Here is a 27,880-nt window from a genome sequence, read left to right as displayed (position 1 = left end):
AAAGGTTATTCTTTGAAACCTGATATCATGGATGTTGATATAGGATTGCATGCATTGCAGCTTTTGAAGAACTGATGAAGAACGGAGACCTTGTGCTCCAAAACGATCGTATTCTCCTTGACTGTTCATCTTGCAGCATCTGTTTTGAGAAAAGACTAAGATAATTACTTTAAAGGACTTATTTGATACTTCCCAGATGGAATTCAAATGAGCTGTGGAAATTTTGTACATCCACTGTTGTACTGAATGTATGTGTTGTTGGTGGTTTCATTACCACATACTGTAAAGTGTATATGTAGCTATAATATATTGGCATTGTTAGCAGCATTGCTCCTGTACTGGTTTTCTCATCCTCCTGATAATAGTACAGAGGTGTCTTTTTTCTCCTTCACTACCTGCAGGTTGGCAACTCTACAAATCAGCCAGATGCCAAGGGGTATCAGGAGGCTAGGGTTGCTGACCTCCAGGTGGGCTCCCAGAATTACAACTGATCTCCAGAATACCGAGATCAGTTTCCCTGGAGAAAATTGCACCTTCGGAGGGTGGGCTTTATGGCATTATACCTCACACCTCTTAAAACTGAAGAACTGGAGGGGGAAAAACAGAGTATCCCTCGAAGAGATCAACTCTCATTACACCACAGCTCTGCTTCAAGAATGCCCTCCTGAAGAATTCTATTTTGCACTTTTGGCAAAACCATATAAGCATGGTGGTCTTCCCAATAGCCTCTGGCAGAATGTTCCATAATTTGGCCATCCCCACAGAGAATGGTCCTTTATAAAAATATGAAGAGCATGAATACATGCATTGATCAGTAAAAGAGATAAAGCCTTCATAAGAAATGTTAAAAGTGAGTTATAAAACAACCTGGCCAGGTGTTTTCTTAAGGGCAGTTTTATTCTCCTGTTTGTAGATTTTTTTTGTATTTTAGTGAATGCAGCATGTGGAGCTAGAAATGAAAGGGGGAGACATGAACCCGTAAGTTTCCCCCAACATGGTTAAAAAACATCTAGAAGAGAATGCATTTCAGTGGGAAATGCAGACAGAGGATCAAGTTAAAAAGAACATCCTTCCATCTCTGGTCTTCCCTTTAAAAGCACAGCCCTAATAGCTGTGAATTCTGCGAACGAAAAAATGTCTAAAATGTGACGTGGTTCTACTATAGAGGGATGTACCTCTCTGCTCCCATTATCTTCAATGGGCTGGGCAGCCTCTCCCATTGCTTCCAATGGGCTGACTTGTCTTTCGTTTTAGTACATCCCACTATGGGGTAGAAAACGACTCATTTAACATTTTTTAAGAAATATTAGTTTTTTAAGAAAGTTTTTAATAGCTTCCAGTGTAGGGTTATTCACCTGATGCGATTTTTCATACTATAGAAGAAATTCCTGTATAATTTCTCTGCCCATCTATACATGAGATCTATGGAATCCAACCCAATAATTTTGCAAGTAGTTTGCATGTATTTGCAAATTCAAATGTTATTTGTTTATAGAACCTTGTCTTTGCAGTGCTATATGACCAAGTAATTTTAATATGTCCTTTGCAACACCTAAAATTTGTTTATTACTAGGGAGATTATCTTTTTCTTGTAATCATTACAATTTGCTACTTTCTGCCTCTTTCCTTTTAAAATTCAAACCTGTATCCTAGGCATGGTCAGCCCAAAGCATAGGATCTATTTTTATATTTATAGAATCTCTTATATCGTGAGGTATTGTGAAAAGGAAATCAATCCCTGAGTAGGATTAATGTCTATCCAAATGATCCTTACCTGATGCAAATCTCCTTAGGTATCATCCTTATCTGATGAAAATCTCTCTTTAACTGTTTGCAATGTACATTTAACAAACAGGATTGAATGATTCTTGGAACTAGTATCTGACGGAGGAATTAAGATTATTACAAAACATTTCTGTTTAGGTCAGCAGCCAATACAACCTCTCCTTTAAGCCAATACAATACAGCAGCCAATACAACCTTTCCTGCTGACCAACTTTTTTGTATTTTTTTTGTGTATAAGACTTAAAAAAACCTGAAAGCTGGGAATTCAGAGAACCTAGCAGGCAGTTATAATGTTATCACTCTATAGGGATATGTCAATTGCCAATTTTGATTTTAAAAACCTTGAAAAGCCCTTGTTCGTGGGTGGGGGGGGTAGTAGGGTTGCCAGGTGGGTGGTTTCGGCAGGCAATTGCCTGCCAATCCCCCCAGTTGCTCCAGAGCGGCAATAGTGTGTGCATGCAGCTGCCCCAGCCCCGCTCCCTAAAACCTCCCTAAAAGAGGGGGGATCTGGCAACCCAGGGGGGGCATGGGTAGGGTTGTCAACACCGAGCTGGAAAATTCCCGAGGAGCTGAGGGAGGAGCTTGGGGAGGGTGGGGCTTGGGGAGGGGGAGGGACTTCAGCAGGTTATAATACCGCTGAACCTACTCTCCAAACCAGCCATTTTCTCCAGAGGAAGTGATCTGTGTATTCTGGAGACTACCTAGTTGTAATTCCAGGAGATCTTCAGGCCCCACTCGGGGCTGGCAATATTAGGTATGGCTGAGGGAAGGAAAATGGTGTTGACATGGCCAGAGCCTGCAAACGGGCACATCTTCTGTCCACATGGCATACACACATGGTTTGACTGCAGTCTTTCCAAAAGATCATATCAAACTGGTTTTAAGAAAGACTGCAGCAAAGCAGAGGAAAACTGAAAGAGGACAGTTAAGGGATTATGCTGTGCAAATGCGCCCAAAAAAGCCTGCTCTGGTTTGGATGTCAAACTGGACCAAAACCTCTGTGTGGACGCAGCCTTTCAAAAGGTGCAACAAACTTCAAGATCTAGGGGCTTTTCCGCATTCTCATTATCCTTGCTTGTGTGTTCCTGTTGCTTCAGGGGTTATTTTTCTGTTCTGCACATGTTTTGCTCTCTCTAGTGGTCAATTCAACAGTACATCTCTTTGTGTCTGGCATAAAAACCAGTGTTTAAATCTGCAGGGAGATATGTCGGACATAAACCGATGTAATATCAAATCAACCACTAGAGGGAGAAAAACGGGGAAACCCCCCCACCCAAGCAACAGAAAGACACAAGGGAGGAAAATGAGAATGCAGAAAAGCCCTAGCTTTCCCTACAATTTATAATGCAATTTGTAATGTTCACAGTTTACCATGAATCACAATTAGCATGGCATTGGTTTTGGAACTAGCACATACTCCATACATCCATTGAAAAAAGACATTCAAAACCCATCTTTCTGCTTTTTTGCACTTATTTTTGTTGCTTGTGTGCCCTACTGCATTGTTATTTTTCCTTTTCCACTTGTGTTTTGCTCCTTCTAGTGGTTGCTTCAATATTACATCAGTGTTTCTCCAGTTTATTTCTGGGCATTTTTAAAGTGGTCAGGAACGACCACTAGAGGAAGTAAAACAAATGTGGAAGAGAAACAAAAAAAGAGGCACGCAAGTGATGAAGGTTGTTGTGGAAAGGACATTCCCAGCTACTCTTGTTAGACTGCCAAATCCGATGGTATTCCTGGTGATTATTTTTCCCCTACATGACATAATATCATTAATTATTTTGTGTGATCTTATGCATCAAAGAATAAGGCTGGGAAAAGTTGAAGGCAGCAGGAAAAGAGGAAGACCCAACATGAGATGGGTTGACTACATCAAGGAAGCCACAGCCCACAGTTTGCAAGACCTGAGCAAGGCTGTTAATGATAGGATGTTTTGGAGGTCATTAATTAATAGGGTCACCATAGGTTGGAAGTGACTTGAGAGCACATAATAGACACATGATCTCCTTATGTTCCTGTCTCAGTCCATGGACCTCTTTCACCCTACCTTGCCCCATAGAGTTGTCCCTGGAGTCTTTCTCTACCTTTCTCTTCAAAGGCACCAGGATTGTGGTGGTTACTGGAAAGGACTTCCACTCTGGGTGTTACCTGCAGTCTATGGCCTTCAGGATTCAGCAGTTCCCAGCTCCATCTCCCACCCCAATCTACCTCCATTCTTCCTTTTGACTGCTCCCAAAAGAGCACCTACATTTCCTGGATCCATCATGACTGGCCCAAAGGTTCTCTTCTGGATCACTTGTGTTTATATCCTGTAGGCATTCTGTCAAGAGTCATTGGGAAAAGAATGCCGGGTCCAGTATGGTGCCAGCGTGGTGCAGTGGTTAAGAGAGGTGGACTCTAATCTGGAGAACCAGTTTTGATTCCCCTCTCCTCCATATGAGCAGCAGTATCTAATCTGGTGAACCGGGTTGATTTCCCCACTCCTACACATGAAGCCAGCTGGGTGACCTTGGGCTAGTCACAGTTCTTTCTAACTCAGCCCCACCTACCACACAAGGTGTCTGTTGTGGGGAGAGGAAGGGAAGAAGATTGTAAGCCGGTTTGATTCTTCTTAAAAGGTAGAGAAAATGGCATATAAAAACCAACTCCTACTCCTTCTTCTATATTCGCAGCCAATGCTTTGTCTTCATGTTCATTTGTTTTTATTTACTGTTTCTGAACCTTACCTAGTATTCGTGAACTAATCTGGGAAAAGATGGGTTGGCTTTCATGGATCTGTACCACCGCTAATGGTGGAACGTTCCTCCTTCCGGCATAAGGTGCCTTCTCCTGACGCAAGAGCATCGAAGCTCCAACCTGATATTTTGCTGAGCTATGCTGCACTCACGTGTGTTTTATCATTCAGTGGCATCATACCATCTTCTAAAGGGTGTGTGACTTATGGGAGGGGCTATGAATCCATGGCAAAGCATATGTTTTGCAAACAGAAAGACCCCAGTTTGTCCCTAGCATCTCCATCTAAAGGATCTCAAGTAGCAGTTGCTAGTAAAAAAAAGTCTTTGCCTGAGATCCCTGAGACCTGCACTACCTGTTAGTATAGATGAGTGGTCTTCAACTTATGGGTCAAGTCTTTCAGCTGAGTTACAAAGTCCCACCTGTTTCTCATGAGCATCTGTAGGTAAAGGTAAAGGTCCCCAGTGCAAGCATCGGGTAATTCCTGACCCATGGGGTGACGTCACATCCCGACGTTTTCTAGGCGGACTTTGTTTACGGGGTGGTTTGTCAGTGCCTTCCCCAGTCGTCTTCCCTTTACCCCCAGCAAGATGGGTACTCATTTGACCAACCCCGGAAGGATGGAAGGCTGAGTCAACCTTGAGCTGGCTACTTGAAACCGACTTCTGGATCGAACTCAGGTTGTGAACAGAACTTTTGACTGCAGTACTGCAGCTTAACACTCTGCTCCAAGGGGCTAATACTGCCATATTTTATTGCTCCCTTGTGGAAGAATCTGCTGGTAGGTGGAACAAGCTGCTCTTATGAACACATGAAGTTGCCTTATACTGAATCAGACCTTTGGTTCATCAAAGTCATTATTGTCTTCTCAGACCGGCAGCGGCTCTCCAGGGTCTCAGGCAGAGGTCTTTCACATCATCTACTTGCCTAGTCCATTTAACTGGAGATGCCGGGGATTGAACCTGGGACCTTCTGCGTGCCAAGCAGATGCTCTACCACTGAGCTACGGCCCTTTCCCTATCCTAAAGAACATTGGGCTGCATTATCATGACTTCCGGATGCCAATTGTTTGTTAACTTACTCTTTGCTTCTTCCTGTGTTACCCAGAGACCGTAAACATGATGTCCCAGCCTGTGATTTTGGCACAGCCGCAGCAGGTTGTGGTTGTTCAGCCACAACGGGGCCAGTGGCAGACGGGGTTATGTGACTGCTGCATTGACTGCGGAGTGTGTGAGTAGCCATGCGACTATTTTCTTTGGGGGATCTGGGGAATAGCACAAAAAATTGAAGCGAAAACTAAAGACACAACAATGTGTGCAGAAATCGGGGGATAAACTGGAGCAGTAAAGGGCAAGAACTGACAGGGAGGGACACCCATGAGGAAAATGCCCCTGATGGCCCAGGCTAGCCTGATCTCGGCAGATCTCAGAAGCTAAGCAGGGGTGGCCCTGGTTAGCCCTTAAATGGGAGACCATCAAGGAAGTCTAGGGTTGCTACACAGAGGAAGGCAATGGCCAACCACCTCTTGCTTGTCTCTTGCCTTGAAAACACTATGAGGTCGCTATAAGTTGGCTGCAGCTTGACAATACTTTCTAACTAATTACTTTCCAGCTAATAAGGCAAATGTGATCTTGGGCTGCATCAACAGAAGTATAGTGTCCAGATCACATGAAGTGATGGAGGGCAACAAAGATGGTGAGGGGTCTGGAGACCAAGTCCTATGAAGAAAGGTTGAAGGAGCTGGGTATGTTTAGCCTGAAGAGGAGAAGACTGAGAGGGGATATGATAACCATCTTCAAGTACCTGAAGGGCTGTCATATAGAGGAGGGTGCCGAGTTGTTTTCTGTTGCCCCAGAAGGTCAGACCAGAACCAACGGGTTGAAATTAAATCAAAAGAGTTTCCGTCTAGACATGAGGAAGAATTTTCTAACACTTCGAGCGGTTCCTCAGTGGAACAGGCTTCCTCGGGAGGTGGTAAGTGCTCCTTCCCTGGAGGTTTTTAAGCAGAGGCTAGATGCCGTCAGGATCACAGCAGCTCCTCTACCTACCCTTTTAGCATATAGACCCCATCTCAGGAACCGCTCGATGTGGCTTTCTGGGAATTGCAAATCAGCAATTGGAAAGCCAGAGTGGGGTAGTGGTTAAGAGCGGTGGTTTGGAGCAGTGGACTCTGATCTGGAGAACTGGGTTTGATTCCCCACTCCCCACTGCTGTATGTCTTCTTGGAGGGGACAGTCTCTGGAGTGTGGGGATTTGTCATTTGGGGTGGTCCAAAGATTATTTTGGGGTGCAGTGTCTGTAAGTGCATCTGTCCTGGGTCACCCCACTTGGGAGCCGCTGGCACAAGAACCGAACTTTGGACCAGGACCCAGCATGCACCATCTCGAAGAGCACAGTCCCCTGAATGTGGGGGTGTATGATATGTGGTGGTCCAAGCCATATTTTGGGGTGCAGGACTCCAGTTCCTTATTCAAAACATCTTTGCAATACAGGTTTCTGGGGGGGGGGACCCCCAAAGAAGCCACTGGTGCCAGAACCGGTGTTTGGACCGGGCACCGCTGTATGTCTTCTTGGAGGGGACAGTCTCTGGAGTGTGGGGATGTGTCATTTGGGCTAATATTGAAATGCCTCAATTACTTCAATTGCCCAAAGTAATTCAGGAGAGGTTGTCAGGGATAAACGAGTCTTTTATTAGGTCAATAAAAGAACAGCGCGCGTGGAGAATGCTCTTAAAACGTCAGAACATTTCCCACCCCGAACAAAGGCAAACGGACGTTAGGATTGACAGCGATAATTACAATTGTGTAGAACATTAGAGCCAATACATATTAGTCTCGTATACACAAGCATTTGCATATCCAATTAGAGTGGTCTTAAGGCGTTCACTTTAGGTGGCCATATGTTCCCTTAATGAAGAACCAAAACCTTACTTTCCTTTCTGACACTTCTGGTGTCTTCAATCACTGGTTCTTAGGCCTTGTTAAGGAGCCTGGCTGTACCAGGCCTGCAGGATGAGTTCACTGACACCTGATAGCAATGGCTGCTAGCTTATGCTAACTCATATTCACACACTAGTGAATATGAACCAAAGATTAGTTCTCTTGCCCCTTATACATGGGGCAATGCCTTTACATATGTGTGCAGAATAGATATGTGCCTGATGCTGATGCTCTCATACCTGAGCATAGCACCTTATAATTCTGTGAGTGTTCATACATGTGAAAGAATATATGTTTTCCCATAAATGAAGTTTATAGGCACTTCAATATGGTGAACTGGAGTTGTTTTCCCCAGTCCTACACACGAGGCCTGCTGGGTCACCCTGGGCCAGTCACACTCTCTCAGCCCCACCTACCTCACAGGGTGTCTGTTGTGGGGAGGGGAAGGGCAGGTGACTGTAAGCCGGTTTGAGTCTCCCTTAAGTGGTAGAGAGAGTCGGCATATAAAAACCAACTCCTCTTCTTCTCTGGCAGACTTGGTTTTCCGGGAAGCAGTTACAGGCTTTGCTGGCTTCTTTCCACGTCCAGACATTCTGATGCCTTTCTCCCCCTTTAAACTTACTGTAACACTCAGAACTGTTGCCTTTCTTCAGCTAACCAACAGCTTCGTCCTCCTAGAGTGCAACTGTTTAGGATTGTACTTTTAATGCCCCCAAAGCAAAACATTTTCATTTTTTTAAAAAAAATATAACCTTTTACTTCTCTTCTGTGGTATGTATGTTTACTAAGGGAATGGATCGTGAAGCTAGGAGTGGCAAGATAAATATGTGCTCTTTATAAATATGGCCTACTTTGATATAAACACAATCCAGCCGCCAATCATGCTTATAAAAACCCCGTTCTTGCTCAGACAGGCATGTTCTCACACCCAGCCAGGGTAGTATTTGCATCAATGCAATGCTATGGACGGGTTGTATGTCAAATGCATATGGTTGCCAACCTCCAGGAACTACCTGGCAATCTCCTGGCTATTACAACTGATCTCCAGCCAATAGAGATCAGTTCACCTGGAGAAAATGGCCCCTTTGGCAATTGGACTCTATGGCGTTGAAATCCCTCCCCTCCCCAAACCCAGGCCTCCTCAGGCTCCATCCCAAAAACCTCCTGCTGGTATCAAAGAGGGACCTGCCAACCCTATCGGACTACCAACTGGGAGACCAAGGTTTGAATCTCCAGTCTGCTATGGAAGCTTGTTGGATGACCTTAAGTCAATCACACGCACTCAGCCTAGCCTACCGCACAGGGTTGTTGTGAGGATATATTGGAGGAGAGGAGAATGTTTTGAGTCACTTTGGGTCCCCATTGGGGAGGAAGGCGGGGTACAATCGAAGTAAAATAAAAACAAACAACATAAATAAGTGAATTTTGCTAGGGCAACTCCAAACTTAGCTAGGGATGGGTACATAATGAGCAAACAGACAAGAAACAGAGGGTAGATAACATTTCCACAATGGTAGGAAGTAAGTAGTGGCACCTCCATGGAACTGCACTAGAATTTGGAGATTTGCAATTTAGTCCAAATCAGTTACACGCCTCTAAGTCAATTTAGGGAGCCAGCGTGGTTAGTGGTTAAGAGCGGTGGTTTGGAGTGGTAGACTCTGATCTGGAGAACCAGGTTTGATTCCCCACTCCTCCACATGAGTGGTGGGCGGAGGCTAATCTGGTGAACTGGGTGAACCACTCCAACACCCTAAGCCAGCCGGGTGATCTTGGGCTAGTCACAACTCTCTTAGAGCTCTCTCAGCCCCACCTCTCACCTCACAGGGTGTCTGTTGTGGAGAGGGGAAGGGAAGGAGATTGTAAGCTGCTTTGAGTCTCCCTTAGTGGTAGAGAAAGTCGGCATATAAAACCCAACTCTTCTTCTCCTTCTGCTGAAGTCAATGGGTTAAGAAGGGTGTAACGCCGTTTAGGTTTGCACTGTTAGTAAAGTATATTAATTGCAGTCTAGTTGGGTCAAATTTTGCTCTGTGTTAACTCTGCTTTCTGCCAAGTGACTCGCCACAGATTGCTTCTCGTGCTCTGCTCCAACTAGGCTGCTGCGGATTTTTTTGCTACCCTTGTTTGGGATGCCAGGTTGCTGCCGACATGAATGAATGCTGCTGCTGTGGCTCAACCATGGCGATGAGGTCTGTTTACAGGACCAAATACAATATCCCAGTAAGTATTCTATCAGGCCTCACTTATTTTTCTTGCCACTTGAATCTTGTGTAAGACATCTTAAATGCTACAAATTACCCTGAAGAGGAGAAGGCTGAGAGGGGATATGATAAACATTTTCAAGTACTTGAAGGGCTGTCATAGAGAGGATGGTGCCGAGTTGTTTTCTCTTACCCCAGAAGGTCGGACCATAACCAATGGGTTGAAATTAAAAAAGTTTCCGTCTAGACATTAGGAAGAATTTTCTAACAGTTAGAGCAGTTCCTCAGTGGAGCAGGCTTCCTTGGGAGGTGGTGAGCTGTCCTTCCCTGGAGGTTTTTAAGCAGAGGCTAGCTGGCCATCTGTCAGCAATGCTGATTTTGTGACCTTGGGCAGATCATGAGAGGGAGGGCATCTTGGCCATCTCCTGGGCATGGAGTAGGGGCCACTGGGGGAGTGGGGGGGAGGTCGTGAATTTCCTGCATTGTGCAGGGGGTTGGACTAGATTACCCTATTGGTCCCTTCCAACTCTATGATTCTAATCCTCTCCTCTGGGCATTTCTGCGCTATGTACCTATATTGGCTTTACTGCATTGTCACTTGTGGCTGTTCCCAAAGAATTCTGGAAATTATAATTCGAGGTTGCTGGGAATTAACTTAGATATCCCTGTCCATCTTTGATCAAATAGGTTTTGCAGGTTTATTTTGTACAGATATGCCCCCTCTGCCCTGATGTGGATGGTCCAGACAAGCCCAATCTCATGAGATCTGAAAAGCTAAGCAGAGTTAGCCCTGGTTAGTCCTTGGATGGGAGACCACCAAGGAAGTCCAGGGTCGCTACGCAGAGGCAGGCAAGGACAAACCACCTCTGAACGCCTCTTGCCTTGAAAACCCTAGAGGATCGCTCTAAGTCAGCTTAGACCCTGCTTAGCTTCCAAGATCTGATTAGCTTGGGCTATAACATGCTGCCTTCCCTCCCTCAACTTGTCTCTTGGGTGTAAAGTGCAGCCAACTTATGACAACCCAATAGAGTTTTCAAGGCAAGAGACTAACAGAGGTGGTTGGCCATTGCCTTCCTCTGTGTGGCGACCCTGGTATTCCTTGGTGGTCTCCCTTCCAAGTACTAACCAGGGCCGACCCTGGTAGACAGGTAGAGCTTGGAAATCTACAAGAATTGCAACTGATTTCGACTGATTTCAATTGATCTCTCATCAGTTCCCCTGGAGGAAATGGCAGTTTTGGAGGGGAAAATCTATGGCTAACTCTAGGGGTTAGTGATAGATAAAACAAGCCATTGAGGCTCCATTGCTCAAGTTCACACACAATGTGCATTTAGCTCTTAGATCTCTCCATACATGTTATATCTGTTCAGTCTTTACATTCCCCCAAATCACTGTTAAATTTCTTTTTTTCTCTTTCACAGGGATCGCTCTGTAATGACTTTTGCACTGTCCTTTGGTGTCCTGTTTTTTCCCTTTGCCAGATAAAGCGGGATATCAACAGGAGGCGAGACTTAGGAATCTTCTAGGCAGATTGGTGAGTTTCCTTTGCGGGTTGAAGGTTAACTTTGAAAATGAACACATGAACACACGAAGCTGCCTTCTACTGAATCAGACCCTTGGTCCATCAAAGTCAGGATTGTCTACTCAGACCGGCAGCGGCTCTCCGGGGTCTCAGGCAGAGGTCTTTCCCATCACCTACTTGCCTAGTCCCTTTAACTGGAGATGCCGGGGATTGAACCTGGGACCTTCTGCATGCCAAGCAGATGCTCTACCACTGAGCCACAGCATTGCACGTGGTGTAGAATCACATTAGGATATTAATGGCCCGTATGTCTTTCCACAGAATGACCAAGGTCTACAATTATAAAAGTTTGTTCTTGAAATCCTGCACATTTTAGCAGGACCCGCAAAAAAGAGTATGCCACATAAGTATGTCACAAAAGCCAAGTGGGTTTTCTACAGACAAGGAATTTTGGGGAAGGAGCTGCTTGGAGCACAGACAAGGAGTCCTTAAAGGGGTTTGCTTTGCTCCATATGATTTGCCCATTGCAACGTCTTCCGCCCCAGCTGCTTTTCCTCCTTGCTCGCATTTACAGACAGGTACCTGTCCACAGGGAGAAAAGCAAGTAACAAACTATGTTAAGCTCCTCCCCACACCAACACAAACAGACATTAAAGAACCACCTCCGCTGCTTTTAAAGTGCAGTTATCAGATCTCTCTCTCTCTCCCCTCCCCAAGGTCTTGTTTACCACCAATGATATTTTGGCCATTTATGCATGGCTGTTTCCTCGCAATAACCCGGCCAACTACTTGGGGGCTTTGCCTTGATTATGCATTTCCACGCATTTTGCCCACGTTTTCTGGATTTGTTTACCCAGCATTCAGAAAACCTGGGTAAAATGCACAGAAATGCCCGGGGAGAACAAGGCGACCTCTGACGGTCAGAAAATGCATGCATAATCCCCGAAGTAGTTGGTGGGGTGACCGCGAGGAAACAGCCATGCATAGATGGCCCTTGTCAATGTATACAAGGGCTTCTCACAACTGTAGAATATAACTATGAGAAAGAAAATTATCCAACCAAGTTAGCAGATTGTGGGCGGCGTTACAATCAAATGCTGGTTTTCCTCTCTTTCAGATTTACTTCCATTCCCATTTCTCAATCACTGTCGCTTGGAGAAACTGTTCGAGCATTGTGTACCAAGCTCTGCAACTGTTGCTGTGAGCTCCGAGCCACAAAACCTTTGGATGGAATAGATTTTGTTAGTATTTTAGGTGCCGCTGAACTCCAGCTTTATTTTGCTGTTACAAACGGCAAACCATCTGGAATTATCATGTATCTCGCTAGCAGTTTTGAAACCTTATTAGCATAGAATCAGAGGGGCATCCCCAGTGACCCCAACCCTCCCCCCACCATTCAGGATCCCACAATCAAAGCATTATAATATGTCTTGATTTTACTGGATTTTTAAGGTCTCCAGTTGTTTCCCTGCCATTATAAGTTTCTGATAGCATCTGATTGTGTGTTTATATTTTTGCTCTAAATTAGCCATTTATTTTATTAAATCTTGCTTTTGGAATTTTCATTTATTTTTTAAACATACAAACCTAGGATAATTTACATGGCCAGACAGAACTGATTTGCAGGCATCCCACCGAGAGATTGCTGAAGTTAGTACATTATCTTTAAAACATCTCTCATAAATGTCCTTATTATTCAGCAACAAGCAGTGAACAGCCCATTCCTGAGAAATGGGTTGAAAGTTATTTGGAGGCAGCATAACCCCACCGCCAGCGTAAGTGTTCTCTTATTCTGTGATAAGAGGCACTTAACGCTGATGGCAGGGGCAGTTCTGTTGTTGCCTGGGAGCCGCTGAGCTGCATGCCGCTCCCCTGCCACCACAGTCTCTCTGGGACCTAATTTCCGGAAGAGAAATGTGGCACCGGTGTGTGTGGGCGTTCCTGGGGCGTTCCCGGGGGCAGAACTGACTTTAGCTTCCTAAGCCCCTCCAGCCCGGGAACGTCCCCTCCACCAACAGCGTTGCTGCGCCAGGTTTTTCCTGGCGCAGCTTCGCTGTTTTCAGTGTGGGAGGGGAATGCCCCATTTCCCCAAAAAAAGATTTTTAAATGCTTTTTTTAGCCTTTTGACAGCTGGGAAACCAATACAGCTTAAACCCAGAATTATAAAAAAAAAATGGCAACAGAGAACAAGCAAATTTATATGGAACGGGAAGAAACCCAGATTTCGATTTACAGTTTTACAAGATGATAAGAAGAGAGGCGGTCTTGCACTGGCAAATGTTATGCTTTATCATCAAGCAGCTACTTTAGTCGCGCTGATGGAATGGATACTACACCCTGGAGATAGGAAAGCCAGACTTGAAAAAGCTGGCTTGGATCGAGGTTTCCACTTCTTATTATGGAATAAAGATGGGGTAAAGGGCACAGGATCAAAGATATATGATAGTAATATCAGACAACATCTTATGAAGACATGGAATTCACTAAAGAGCACTCTTAGCCCTTCCCCTCCAAGAATAATGTCAGCCTCGCTGTTTTCAAAAAAGATTTTTAAAAGCTTTTTTTAGCCTTTTGACTGCTGGGAAACCGCTTTGGAGGTGGTGCGGCAGCACCTCGGCTAAGCTGTCCCCGGCCGCAGCAAAGCTCAGGAATGAGCTGCCCATCTCCAGGAATGTGCTTGTCTATGCATCTTCCACAAAGTGATAGTACATGTAACTTTCTGCTGCATATGTGCATCGGACGTGGTCTAATTTCAAAATTAAATTATTCAAGTTCAAGTCTTGTGCATGTATAAATAAAAGGCACCCTATTTAGCTGTAGGATGTAGACGCCTCCAAACTTCTGCCAATTCCAGTTAGGGTGTCGGACTAGAATCAGGTTGACCCAAGTTCAAACAGGCACTCTTCTATGGAAGCTCAGTGGGTAACCCTGGGCTAGTCACTCTCTTGTCTGCTTGACCTCACAGGGTTTTTGTGAGGATAACACGGAGGGGTGGAGAAATATGTACACTTCCTCGAGCTCCTTGCAGGAAAATCAGGATAAAAATGTACTTCCTTGTTTATTTGCTAAATAAATAAATATTTAACATGTTAGTACGGCGATTCTATGTTGGTATTTTAGGGATGTTTTAACTTGTACAAGGTTAGGAATACAACTGAATTCTCCTCCAATTGATATATTTCTTATTTAAATGTTTCCTGTTTTGAAAAGAACTTTCTGAACAAAAATCAGCCCCCCTTGGGGGGGGGGGATATTTTGCTTTCTTCCATGGCATCCCCTCTTTCTCACTTGCCCCCCTCCCAAAGGCTGGGGAGTCCCAGATTTATGTAGCACCTATAGCAAATAATTCTTTACAACACCCCTCCCACCTTCTGACTGGGATATAAAGTCTGAGAGATCTCCATTCCTACTCATAGAGAGCCAGCATAGCGATTAAGAGAGGTGGTTTGGAGTGGTGGTCTCTGATCTGGAGAACCGGGTTTGATTCCCCACTCCTCCACATGAGCGGTGGAGGCTAATCTGGTGAACTGGATTTGTTTCCCCACTCCTCCACATGAAGCCAGCTGGGTGACCTTGGGCTAGTCACAGCTCTCTTAGAGCTCTCTCAGCCCCACCTACCTCACAGGGTGTCTGTTGTGAGGAGGGGAAAGGAAGGAGATTGTAAGCCGGTTTGATTCTTCTTTAAGTGGTAGAGAAAGTTGGCATATAAAACCTCCTCCTTCCTCCTCCTCCTCCTTCTTGTCTGATTAAGAGAGCTTTGACTCTGAACAGCTTATTCCTTGTAATCTTTGTTGGTCTCTAAGGTGTTACTGAACTCAAATCTAACTGTAGCAAATCAGAAATCCCAAGTCTTTATTCAGTCTGTGTATGTGTGTGTATGGCAGGGGTGGGGAACCTTTTTTCACCCAAGGGCCATTTGGATATTTATAACATAATTCGCGGGCCATACAAAATTATCAGCTTAAAAATTAGCCAACCAATAAGTTTTTCCATGGCCCGGGTGGGAAAGGGTTAACACAGTTTCTTGGGCAGTCCTAGCAGCTCCAAAGCTAATGACTCTTCTGCAAGGGGGGAAAAAAGGTTCCTTTTCTTGGCAAAACAAACTCACATCCGCCTTGAATAGAGGCTATTCCTGTCCATGGGAGGGGGAGGATTGCCAGTCTTAGATCCTTCTGAGCTAGAGATCTGCCAGGATCCATGAAGGGCCAGACCAAATGGTTTCGCGGGCCTTAAACGGCCCCCGGGACTGATGTTCCCCACCCCTGATGTATGGTATTGAACTTCTTCCTAATTCTGCATTCACATGCTGGATTCTCAGAAGTGCTCTAGAAGGAGAATAGTGACTGAATTTTGATCAAAGATTGGGAGGCCTCTGATGAAACAGACAAAAGCCCAAAAGACTCACAGTGCTCACACCATGAAAACCTGGATGTCTGAGTGCCATGATCTGACATTTCATTCTGAAGAGATCGTAGAGAAGCTTGGGGAAGCTTGCAGAAAATGCAAGCGTCATCCATTTGTACATGAGCTAGGTCCATGGAGGAGCGCACTTGGATAATTTCCTCTTTTGGTGTCAAGCCTGCAATGTAAATCTTCAAAAAGGGGATGAGGTCATGGCACAAGTGACTGAATTTCATGGTGGGCGCAAACTACTTTTGTTCGAGGATGTTAGAGAGGATGAGTTCACATTATCTTCTGACAGACTCACAGATACCTTCTGTAATAATTCACTTGAGATAGAAAACCAGTCTTTGACCCCTACGGAGCTATCTCCACCTCCAACAGTCCTGTCTGAGGAACCTTCTCACCAAGCAGAACAGCAGTGCTACTTATGTGAAATTGGAAGAAACTGTGAAACAGCATTGCGTATCATTCGAGAGCCGTCATTTTCACAGTTTCAGCTGTCATTTGTGTAAAGTTACATTTCGGGAATTAGAAACATTTCACCGACACTGCTAGGATAGTCATAACAATGTTGTACAGGTAAAATATTTCTGTGGATTTTGTGGTGACCTCTTTTTTGATGTTGAGGATGAGTTTTTACTTCACTACAGTCCTTTATGCATGGGTACTTTGACTCACATTCGCTTCTGGGCTGACTCGATTGTTCCTTGGAGTTATGCATGAGTTTCCCATCCCTCAGAGATAACCTCACACCCAGCCCTCGCAAATCCCGGGTCTTCCCGATGCTGTTAAATCCCGATTCTTTGATCTCCCCTGAGATCAGCCTGGGTCAAATCATCCTCATCTCCATGCATAATCCAAAGCGTGGGGCAGGGGAGCTGGAAATGGGTAGGAAAAGAATAAAGCACCCGGTCCCACCAGTTGGTCCTCCCCAGCAAATGTTCTTCTGTATCGTCACATCTTCAAAAGAAGGAGTCGAGAATTCAGTGCTTGCCATATATAGGGTTGCCAGCTCTGAGTTGGGAGATACTTGGAGATTTTGGGGGTGGAGCCACAGGAGATTGGAGTTTGGGGAGGGAAGGGCCCTCAGCAGGGTATAATGCCATAGAGTCCACCCTCCAAAGCAGCCATTTTCTCCAAGGGAACTGATCTAGGGCTGTTGAAATTTTTTTTTGGTAAAATTCGGATTCGGCAAAATTCAACCCATTTTAATTCAGGAAATGCTGAAGTCCGAACTCCCCCAATTCAGATTCGTGGAATTCGGCACTAAGTTTGGAGTTCAGGAAAAAATTCGGCCGAATAAAGCCATTAAAAGCAAATTCACGCCTTTCCGCGGCTCCGGTGGGGGCATGTTTGGAGGTAGAGGTTCCAAACTCTCAGTGTAGCTTGAGAGGACCCTTCTTGCAAGAACCCCCATGTTTTGTGAAGATTGGGTCAGGAGGCCCTGAGTTATGGGGCCCGGAAGGGGTCCCCCCCAATTTGCCCATTGCAATAAAGCCATTACAAACACATTCACAGCTTTCTGCAGCTCCGGGGAAGGCATTTTTGGAGGTAGAGGTCCCAAACTTTCAGTGTAGCTTGAGGGGACCCTTCTTGCAAGAACCCCCACGTTTTGTGAAGATTGGGCTTTGAATGTGTTTGTAATGGCTTTATTGCAATGGGCAGATGGGGGACCCCTTCCGGGCCCCATAACTCGGGACTCCCTGACCCAATCTTCACAAAACTTGGGGGTTCTTGCAAGAAGGGTCCCCTCAAGCTACACTGAACGTTTGGGATCTCTACCTCCAAACATGCCCCCCCAGAGCCGCGGAAAGGCGCGAATGTGCACAAGCACCCCCACGGGGATCTCTGTCACACACAAACAGACTCTCTTTCTCTCCCTGGGCCGCCAGCAGCTGGGCTCACGCACTCAACCATGACTGATTGGCCAGAAGAAGACCTGGCTTGGCCACCATTGGCCGCGGGAGAATGCTGCTAGTTGCTTACTAACTGACGGTTATGCTGCTGATTCGGAGCCCCCGAATTTGCCAAATTTATTAGGCAATCGCTCGAACTCGCCGAATTCTGCTCATTGTTTCCCCGTCTTTTTTGAATTTGGTTCCATCCGAACTGAAAACCACAGAATCGGGGAAAATTCGGCTGTTTTTCGGTTCGGAACGAACCGAATCGACAGCCCTAAACTGATCCTGTTCTTCTAGAGATCAATTGTAATAGCAGAAGAGCTCCAGGTGCCACGTGGAAGTTGGCAACCCTAGCCACATATCATCTGGTTCCAGTGTCTGAATCCCCTCAAAAGTTGTCCAGATGGATTCCTTTGGGATATAAAATGCAGGTTGTTTGGCCCTTTCTTACAAAATCATTTACCAACCCGCTGTGCTCAGCTCCTCCCCACTTTCTGCTTCTTTCTGTGAATAGAAATACATTCCCTTTTATTTCAATTTCTGGTCCTGACTTGTTTTGTTTACTCTGTATCAGAGCACTTGTCAGCTGTGACAATGCCCAGGTGAGCCTTTTCAATCTGTGTTCATTCATAACGTATAAAAAAGGGGGAAGAAAAGAAACCAAGCAACACCAAAGGAGCCGATGAGGCTATTCAAACTACTCTGCCTGGACCGCACCAGGAAACAGTATTTTTCATTTCCTTACAGGAAAAATAAAGACACACCATGTTAAAACCAGGGTTAGTCCATTCTCATTCCTTCCCCACCCAGTAGAGTTGCCTGCTCTGGGTTGAGAAATACCTGGACATTTTGGGGGCGGAGCCTGAGGAGGGCAGGGTTTGGGGGAGGAGGGACTTCAATGCCATGATAGTCCAATTGCCAGAGTGGCCATTTTCTCCAGGTAAACCGATCTCTGTCGGCTGGAGATCAGTTGTAATAGCAGAAGATTGCCAGCCACCACCTGGAGGTTGGCAACCCTACGACCCAGGCTCTTGTGCATACAGAGATTCCGGAGATGAAACTTTTTTCACCATTGCCTACAAATGCCAGGGAAATCTTCACCTGTTGCATCTTTGCCTGTCACTCCTGTGGGCCCAGGAATACTTGTAGGAAAGTGTGGCAGGCTTTATTTTGACATTGCAACTCCACTGTATAGCTTCTGTAAATAAATGCAGCATTAAATAAAAATAATATCTGGTGCTGCCAGGAAGAAAGCAAAAACATCTAGGGGAATTATTTCCCCTGTCCAAGGCTGCTTTGGGCCCCTCTGAATCTGAAGCAGGAGCAACCAGAGGGCCAGGGTTGAGGAGTTCACCTCTGTTTTCCTACCTCAATTTTTGCTGCTATTACCAACTGGGACTTAGAAGTCCCAACTGTGACCTAGAAGTCCCAACTGTGACCTAGAAGTCCCAACTGTGACCTAGAAGTCCCATCTTCTTGAACAATCGCATCTTTTTCTGCTCTGAGCTTGACATCGCACTTTCCAGAGGGGGAAAGGGAGAATGAGCTGATATTAATAAATGCTAGATCAGATCTGTATATGGTTTGTGTCCCTGTTGAAGACTTCTTTGACCTCTAAAAACGAGAGCCAGCGTGGTGCAGTGGTTAAGAGCGCCGGTGTGGAGTGGTGGACTCTAATCTGGAGAAGTGCAATTGATTTTCTACTCCTCCACATGAGCGGCAGACTCTAATCTGGAGAGCCGGGTTTCTTTCCCCACTCCTCCACATGAAGCCAGCTGGGTGACCTTGGGCTAGTCACAGCTCTGTTAGAGCTCTCTCAGCCTCACCTACCCCACAGGGTGTCTGTTGTGGGGTGGGGAAAAGAAGGAGATTGTAAGCCAGCTTGATTCTTCCTTAAGTGGTAGAGAAAGTCACCATATAAAAAACCAACTCTTCTTCCTTTTCGGGGTTTCTGATGGGGTTGCCAGCTCCTGGTTGGGAAATACCTGGAGATTTGATGGTAATTTTAAATTATTGTTATTATGTATTACTGAATATGTCTATTTATATATCTTATGCTGTTTGCTAGGGGAGGGCGGGATATAAATAACTGCTTGTTGTTGTTGTTATTGTTATTAGGTGGAGCCTGAGGAGGGCGGGGTTTGAGGAGGTGAGGGACTTCAATTGGGCATAATGCCATAGAGTCTACCTTCCAAAGCATCCTTTTCCCCCAGGTGAATTGTGGAGACCTCCAGCCACAACCTAGAGCCACAACCTGGAGGTTGGCAACCCTAGTTTCTGATGATTGCTCTTAGATGCCCACACTCACAAATTTCTCCCCCCACCCTCCTTGGTATACATGAAGCATAAGTTTAAACTCATTTTGAAGTCTACAACTCTGTGGTGGTGATAGTGGTAAAAAAGAATTTCCTTCACCACCATCATGTCCGCCCACTACCATCCAGAAAAGCTATGCCAGATGGTAAGGAGTATATGTCACGTGGGCTCCTAGAATGGTCTAAGAGCACACAGGGTAAGATCTTCTTCCCACCCACTAAGATCTTGCCACATAACATTGGCTACAAGCCAGAGCTACTATTTTCCCACTAGCTCTTGTTTCCCTCTGCCATTCCTGTAGCTGGCGGGATAACAATAATCCTTAAAAATTGCCATCAAGTGACAGTGTGACATCACTTCTGGAGGAAACATGGAATGCATGTCAGTCTGTTCTAGGAATCTCCGGAAACTCTATAGTTTTATGGTAGCACTTCCAATGATTCCTAGAAATGTGTGATGACATTTCCAGGTTTTTCCTCTGGAACGGATGTCATAATGTTGCCCAACGGCACTCCTCCTCCATGTCTGTTTCCCCTCAAGTCTCCTGCCAGTTGCCAGACCATACCTGACAACCCTACTATATGCCGCACACACAAATAAATACTGCCCCTTTTTTCCTTTGTGAATGACCTGCCTAAATTATGCAAAATCTTGGCCTCCCATGTTTACAAAATGTATTGGGTTCATGTTGCTACAAAACTGACCAGTAAGCTAACAGAAGACAATTATCAGCATCAATTATTTTTTACTTTGGGCAACTTCCTTGATCACAACTGCCAATCATAGTCTTGGAAACGCATAAAGGTTGATATGTACACTAAAATATCATTATAAGCATACTGGACTTCAACAAAGAGAGATCATCATCTCCTTCTGAGCACTCGGTAAAAGGCTTTTACTTATGCAATTATACTATTTAATGTTACAATAAATTTTTCATTCAGTACTTAATTGTTGACTCGAGAGATTTCCTGGGAAAGAATGCCATAGTAAAATAGTTCTGTATTAATGTGTAATTTGAATGCCATCTTGACAGTTGATCTGACTAGTAGTATAATATAAAGATACTGTAATAATTGATTTTCATTTAAGAAAATGGGAGGATAAGTACTACTTTTGATTTTTTTGAGGACTATGTTTATCTGTCCGTCCACCTGCCTGTTGGCATGCTGATTTTACAATCAGCTAGACTAAGAGAGCAAGCCTGAAGGGGGCTACTCAGAAGTAAGTCCCATGCTAATCAATGGGGCTTAGTCCCAGGAGAATCTGGTTTATTTCAATGTTTATTCTCCACCTGTTCTGCCAATCACTCAAAGCAGCTGTAATTAACAATTAACGGTGCTACAGGCCCATAAGGTCCTGTGGTCTCTGGGTCTTTGGACTGGATCCTACCAACTTGGCCACAAGTGAAAGAGGAAGGAGAAGCTCTTGTAGAAAACCAAATAGTTTATGACTGTGGAACCTGCGTGGACCCAAAGTCACTTGGGACAGGAGCTGTAGAGAGGAGCAGAATTGGGTGAAATTAAGTTGGGGCCCAACTAGGGTTGCCAGCATCCAGGTACTACCTGGAGAACTCCTTCTATTACAACTGATCTCCATCTGATACAGATCAGTTCCCCTGGAGAAAATGGCCGCTTTGCCAATTGGACTCTATGGTGTTGGTCCCTCTCCTCCACAACCCCCACCCTCCTCAGGCTCCATCCCAAAAACCTCCCGCTGGTAGCGAAGAGGGCAACCCTAGGTCCGACCCTTTATTTGGATTTTGTGTGGATTTTTGGATTAGTATAAAAGTTGCTTCTTGCCACATCTGCAGTCCTGATTTATCTGAGCATGAATAAATACATTTATTAATAATGGAAATAAAGCCTCTATAAAACTGTTAAAAGTCAGCTGCAAAATAACCTGAATCAGATGAAGTAAGCCTGGGTGTATAACGTTTACCTGCTTCCCTTTATCCTGCAGAACATTACTCGTGAGCTGTATTGTCATAACTTCAGAACGCAGATGGTTTGTTAACAAATGTCTTACTTCCTTCTATGTTACCTAGGAGCTAATAAAATGACCACTCAACCAGTGATTACGACTCAACCACAGCAGGTTATAATTGTCCAGCCACAGAGAGGCCATTGGCAGACAGATTTATGTGATTGCTTCAGTGACATGGGAGTATGTGAGTGGCTGTGGAAATATTTCACTGTGGGATTGTTTGGTGGCCTTAAGAGAGTGCTGAATTAATGGGGGACTTAGCCTTTCCAGACGAGAGCTTTTATATAACCTCAAGGGCTCATGCCCTGACCTGGATTGCCTAGGCTAGAATGATCTAATCAGATCTCTGCAGCTAATAGGGTTACCAGATCCCTCTTCACCATTGGCGGGAGGTTTTTTGGGTAGAGCCTGAGGAGGGTGGAGTTTGGGGAGGGACTTCAAGGCCATAGAGTCCAATTGCTAAAGTGGCCATTTCCTGCAGGTAAACTGATCTCTATCGGCTGGAGATCAGTTGTAATAGCAGGAGATCTTCTGCTATTACCTGGAGGTTAACACTAAAGATAAAGATTAGCCTGCTGTAATAGGAAGTATGGCAAACAAACAGCAACATAGGATAATAAACACACCAGTAGTAACAATGAGAATAATAGTATAATACAAATCCAACTATTCAAACATACAAAATATACAATCGTGTAACAACCAGGTATAAACCTATAAATCCACTATAGGGAAACAACATGAGTCCAACACAATGCTATAGGATTTCAAAGCTTGTCCAGTGTTGTTCACCATCTTGCCAGGATACAATCAAGTTGTCAAATAGGTGGTAGCTTTTCCACTCATCAAAACATAGGCAGAGGAAAGTTCATAAACCCATCAAATCAAAGACAGGGATCCGGTATTCATCATGTTTCGAAATGCCTCTTCTTCAGGGTTCAACACTGACTGCATAATAGCTAGTTCTGTGTTGAATGGAATAGCAACGTTCTCAACGTTGCCTTGAAAACCCTATAGGGTCACCATATGTCGGCTGCAACCTGATGGCTCATTACACATACACACACACTCATGGTGCTAGGAGTGGCAGGATAAATATGAGCTGTTTATGGAGATATCCTACTTTGTTATAAACATAATCCGGCTACTAATCATGTTTATAAAAATCCAATTTTTGCTCAGGCAGGAATGCTCTCACATCCTTCCAGGGTAATGTTTCTGTCAATGCAATGCCATGGACTGGTTGTATGTCAAATGTATGTTGATGTGCAACTGACCACCATAAAGATACACTTGATCCCATACATGCACAACTTTCCTTGCCACACAGACAGGTTTCTGATCTTGGGAACTTCCACAAAGTTACTTTGCACTATGGAAGACATATAATCTGCCCCATAGCTTTCTCTCTGAGAGCAGTGAAGCCATACTGTCAGATTTTGAGAGGACTGGTTGGTGGGTTCTTGGGCTGGAACATGAAGAAAGCAGAATGGGATGGTGAGAAGGTGTAGATATGCCAAGGGAGAGGCATAAGAAGAAGCATGAATGACTTGCACTTGGTCTCCATGTTTCTGGGTTTTACCCAAAGTGGAGAGGTGTTCATTGGGCCTGTATATGAATGATAAACATTACACCTAAGGCATAGGTAGCCCAGATCACTCATGATCCTCTGGCATATCAGAAGTATGTGGCTATAGGGCACCAATTAATTATAATATCTAAATAATTTATATCAACAAGTAAACACCAATTTATATATATCACATCATATATATCACATCAATATATATATCACATCACAAACACCAATATATATATTTATATATATTACATGACAATGAAAATACTGTTTCATGCTATAATCTTTTGAGATAACTTCCTGCCAAAGAATCAAAAGTGTGATTATTTATTCAAATGACTGTGCATTGATATTTATTCAAATTATGCATTGAAATTTATGACTATGGATAAATAAGAGTTATTCTGATGGAGACTATTTTGAAATAGGGCCATTTTCTCCAGGGGAACTGATCTTTATCGGCTGGAGATCAGTTGTAATAGCTGGAGATCTCCAGCTACTACCTGGAGGCTGGCAACCCTGATTATATGAGTGAGTTTTATTATGACATTTCCTGACTTACCTAAGGATGAATGAATAATTGGCAAAAGGGTAGATATTCTAGTTGGGTCAAATTTTGCTTTGCATCAGCTCTGCACTCTGCCAAGTGACTTCCTAAAAGAACATTTTTCATGCTCTGCTCCAACTAGGCCTCTATGGAGCCTTTTGTCCCCTTTGTTTGGGATGCGAGGTTGCTGCTGATATGAATGAATGCTGTTTGTGGGGGCCATCCATGGCATTGAGGGCTGTCTACAGGACCAAATACAACATCCCAGTAAGTATCCCATCAGACCGTATTGCATTTTCTTGTTTTTTTGAATCTTGTGAGTCTTTCTCCTTTAGGGCCCTCCCTAGGAGATGCCCGGCACTGAATGTGTTCGTCTGGTGTGGGAAGCCGAGGAGAGCCTGGCTATCTGGCTGGTGTACCGGGGAGCCCAACGCACCGGCAGATACTCTGTTGAGCTTGCTAGAGGTGGCAGCAGGCTGGGCCTTGGAGTTCCCCAGATTGATAATTTTGGGGGATTTCAACGTTCGTGCTGATGCCGCCCCTTTTTCACATGTCTCGGACCTGGTGTCATCCATGGTGGCACTGGGGCTCTCCCAAGTTGTTTCGGGTCCTATGCACCAAGCAGGCCACACACTCGATCTTATCTTTGGGGCCGGGGTAGGTTTGGATCTGATGCCAAAAGAGGAGGTTCCATGGTCAGATCACATTGTCCTGAAGGCTCGGATTGACTTCCTGCCTCTTCCTTGTTTGGGCGATGATCCGATTTACGCTCGCCTACGGAGACTCATGGATCCGATTGGATCCCAGAGGGCTCTACGGGATCCTAACCTGCCTGGCGGTTCTCTCGATGAGATAGTGGATGACTGGCACTGCCGACTTTCCACTGCCATTGATGAAATCGCACCCAAACGCCCTCTTCGCCCTCGCCGAACCTGGGCCCCTTGGCACACTGAGGGCCTCCGGGTAATGAAGCGAAGGCTTAGACGGCTAGAGCGAGTTTGGCGTCAAACTCACAACGAGGCTGCAAGAACATCTTATAGGACGTTTATGAAAGCCTGTGAGATGGGAGTGAAAGTTGCTAAAAAAGAATATTATGCAGCGGAAATCGCGTCCGCTAGCTCCCGCCCAGCACAATTATTTAGAATAATTTGGCTGAAGGGACAGCCAAATTTAATTACAAATTTGACCCGTAGCTGGGAGGCATTTGCAAGCTTATTTGCGGATAAGGTCTTGTCGCTCCGCTGCGACCTCCCCGCCAATTTTGATACAGTAAGGGAGCTAGAGGCCCCTTGCCGGCTCCCAACTCTTGACGGCGTGCAATTAACATCTGCACCTGCTGTCAAGAGTCTGGGTGTGATCCTTGATGCCTCCTTGTCTATGGAGGCTCAGGTCACAGCCGTGGTCAAGGTGGCCTTTTTCCATCTCCGCCGGGCCCGGCAGCTGGCACCTTACCTCTCCCACCCCGACCTAGCCACGATGATCCATGCGACGGTCACCTCTAGACTGGATTACTGTAACTCGCTCTACGTAGGGCTGCCTTTGAGACTGACCCAAAGGCTCCAGCTGATGCAAAACGCCTCGGCGAGGCTCCTTACGGGGTCCTCGCCACGAGATCATATAACACCAGTGTTAAAACAGCTGCACTGGCTCCAGCTGGAGTATGGGATCAGGTTCCAAGGTGCTGGTTTTGACCTTTAAAGCCTTACACGGTTTGGGACCATCGACTTGCAGGACCGCCTCTCCTGGTATGCCCCCCAGAGAGCCTTACGATCTGCGAATAGTAATTTACTGGTGGTCCCTGGCCCGAAGAATGTGTGGCTGTCCTCAACAAGGGCCAGAGCTTTTTCGGCCCTGGCCTGGTGGAATAGTCTTCCTGGTGACATCAGGGCCCTGCGGGACCTTAGGGAATTCCGCCGAGCCTATAGTTGAGGACAACCCCAAGAAGAAGATCCATCTTTACTGGCCTCCCCATCCTACCCATCTCGCCCCTTTTTGAAATCTAGAGGCTGTAGTCTGGATGTAATCTGTTTTTAATTATTGTTATCCGCCCTGAGCCTGGCTCGCTGGGGATGAGGACGGGTTATAAATTTGAATAAATAAATAAATTCATAAATTGTGCAATACATTTTAAATTCTACCTTTTAATCCTCTACTTTCGGCATAAGAACATAAGAGCAATAAGATAAGCCCTGCCTGATCAGACCAAGACCCATCAAGTCCAGCAGTCTGTTCACACCGTGACCAACCAGGTGCATCTAATAAACCCACAAACAAGATGACTGCAGCAGCACCATCCTGCCTGTGTTCCACAGTACCTAATATAATAGGCATGCTCCTCTGATACTAGAGAGAATAGATATGCATCATGATTAGTATTCATTTTGACTAGTAGTCATGGATAGCCATGAATATGTCCACTCCCCTCTTAAAGCCTTCCATGAACATGTCCACTTCCCTTTTAAAGCCTTCCAAGTTGGCAGCCATCACCACATCCTGGGGCATGGAGTTCCACATTTTATCTATGCATTGTGTGAAGAAATACTTCCTTTTATCAGTTTTCAATCTCTCACCCTCCAGCTTCAGCAGATGACCCCACATTATGAGAGGGAGAAAAGCTTCTCCCTGCCCACTCTTTCCATACCTTGCATAATTTTATAGACCTCTATCATGTCTCCCCTTAATACATTCAGAGGGGGGGACCTGCCCTAAAGCAAGATATAGTTGTAAAGTTATTGGCTGATACTGACCCAAATGTAACCCTCACTGTGTTTTGCTTATGATCTGTTGGTCCACAAGCATAAAGAATGGAATAAAGGAAAATAAAGGAAAGGATAAAGGAAAAACACCGTGAGCACTTTTCCACTCTAAACTTCTTTCTAAAGCCACTGGGGGCTCCATTGCACATGTTTGCTCGCAATGTGCTCAGCCCTTGGGTCCCCCTGAGCATTTTACATCTGTCCCATCTGTAATTTTTCTTTTCCAAAACAAGATGAATGTTCAGTGTCTTTCTGTTTTGCAGGGATCCCTCTGCTGTGACGCCGTTGTTACCACTTATTTGTCTTTGTGTTCCCTTTGCCAAATAAAAAGGGACATTAAGAGGAGGCAGCAATTAGGAATCTTCTAAGAAGGTTGGTGATTTTCTTTGCAGGTTTACTTATGAAATGGGTGACAGGAAATTGACCCGTTATGACATCAACGGTCCAGGGTTTTTTCAATGGAACGGCAAGGTCCTTCAGGGCAGAATCTACAGTTACAGAAGTTAGGCCTCAGCATCTTCCAGAAGAAAGAGAAGTAGTGTAGATACTCTGCTCAATGGGGCCAGAAGTTTAGCCCAAAATGTATCATGGATGGGATCCCTTCCTTTGTCCTACAAAAGTGAATTCACTCCGTCCCTGATAACTGACATTAATAGACTTATTTTGAAAGGCCAATTAACATACTGCAGAGTAAGCAAGGAGGGGCCAATATCCTCACCCTCAGTCTTGTAGTCACACACGTCTTGCAGCTTCTCCTAAATTCCTGGGCTTGCAGTGCCCAGTTTGGATTGTGGCTGTGGGGTGAATGGAGAAGGGGCTTCAGTCTTTCCCCTGACCCCACACCATGATCGTGACCCGAATAGTTCCGAGAGGCACTATTTAGCCCATCAGAGAAACCCACGAGCGTCTCATTGAAATGAGTGTCTCAGTTGGGTGGTGGGAGGAAAATGGCAGGCAAAATGGGGAGGGGGAGATCTGCAGCATCCAGTGCAACGGTGCCATTTCCAGCATGACCTGTAAGTGACATCGCCACTCTAGATTTTGCCCCAAACTCTTGTGCCTCCTTCTTACATACATTTAACTTAGGGTTGCCAACAGCCAGGTAATAGCTGGAGATCGCCTGCTATTACTACTGATCTCCAGCCGATAGAGATCAGTTTACCTGGAGAAAATGGCCACTTTGACAATTGGGCTCTATGGCATTGAAGTCCCTC

The 27,880-nt window shown here is 45.1% G+C and overlaps 1 protein-coding gene across 1 annotated transcript; it reads left to right on the top strand.

Annotated features, from left to right (window-relative positions):
* Positions 1-5,636: 5,636 nt before the first annotated feature.
* On the top strand, positions 5,637-11,181 carry LOC130482544 (placenta-specific gene 8 protein-like). Its single transcript, XM_056855305.1, has 3 exons — positions 5,637-5,748; positions 9,550-9,674; positions 11,077-11,181. Exons 1-3 carry the CDS (start codon positions 5,637-5,639, stop codon positions 11,179-11,181), a joined length of 342 nt encoding a protein of 113 aa, XP_056711283.1.
* The last annotated feature ends 16,699 nt before the right edge of the window (positions 11,182-27,880 follow it).

The sequence above is a fragment of the Euleptes europaea genome, chromosome 9, assembly GCF_029931775.1.
Source record: "Euleptes europaea isolate rEulEur1 chromosome 9, rEulEur1.hap1, whole genome shotgun sequence".
Lineage (NCBI taxonomy): Eukaryota > Metazoa > Chordata > Lepidosauria > Squamata > Sphaerodactylidae > Euleptes > Euleptes europaea.
This window is presented reverse-complemented; position numbering and strand designations above follow the sequence as displayed.

Coding starts and splice junctions, on each gene's coding strand:
- LOC130482544 (XM_056855305.1), top strand. CDS start 5,637: ATGATGTCCCAGCCTGTGATTTTGGCACAGCCGCAGCAGGTTGTGGTT. Junction 5,749..9,549: donor CTGCATTGACTGCGGAGTGT/GTGAGTAGCCAT, acceptor TGCTCCAACTAG/GCTGCTGCGGATTTTTTTGC. Junction 9,675..11,076: donor GGACCAAATACAATATCCCA/GTAAGTATTCTA, acceptor TCTCTTTCACAG/GGATCGCTCTGTAATGACTT.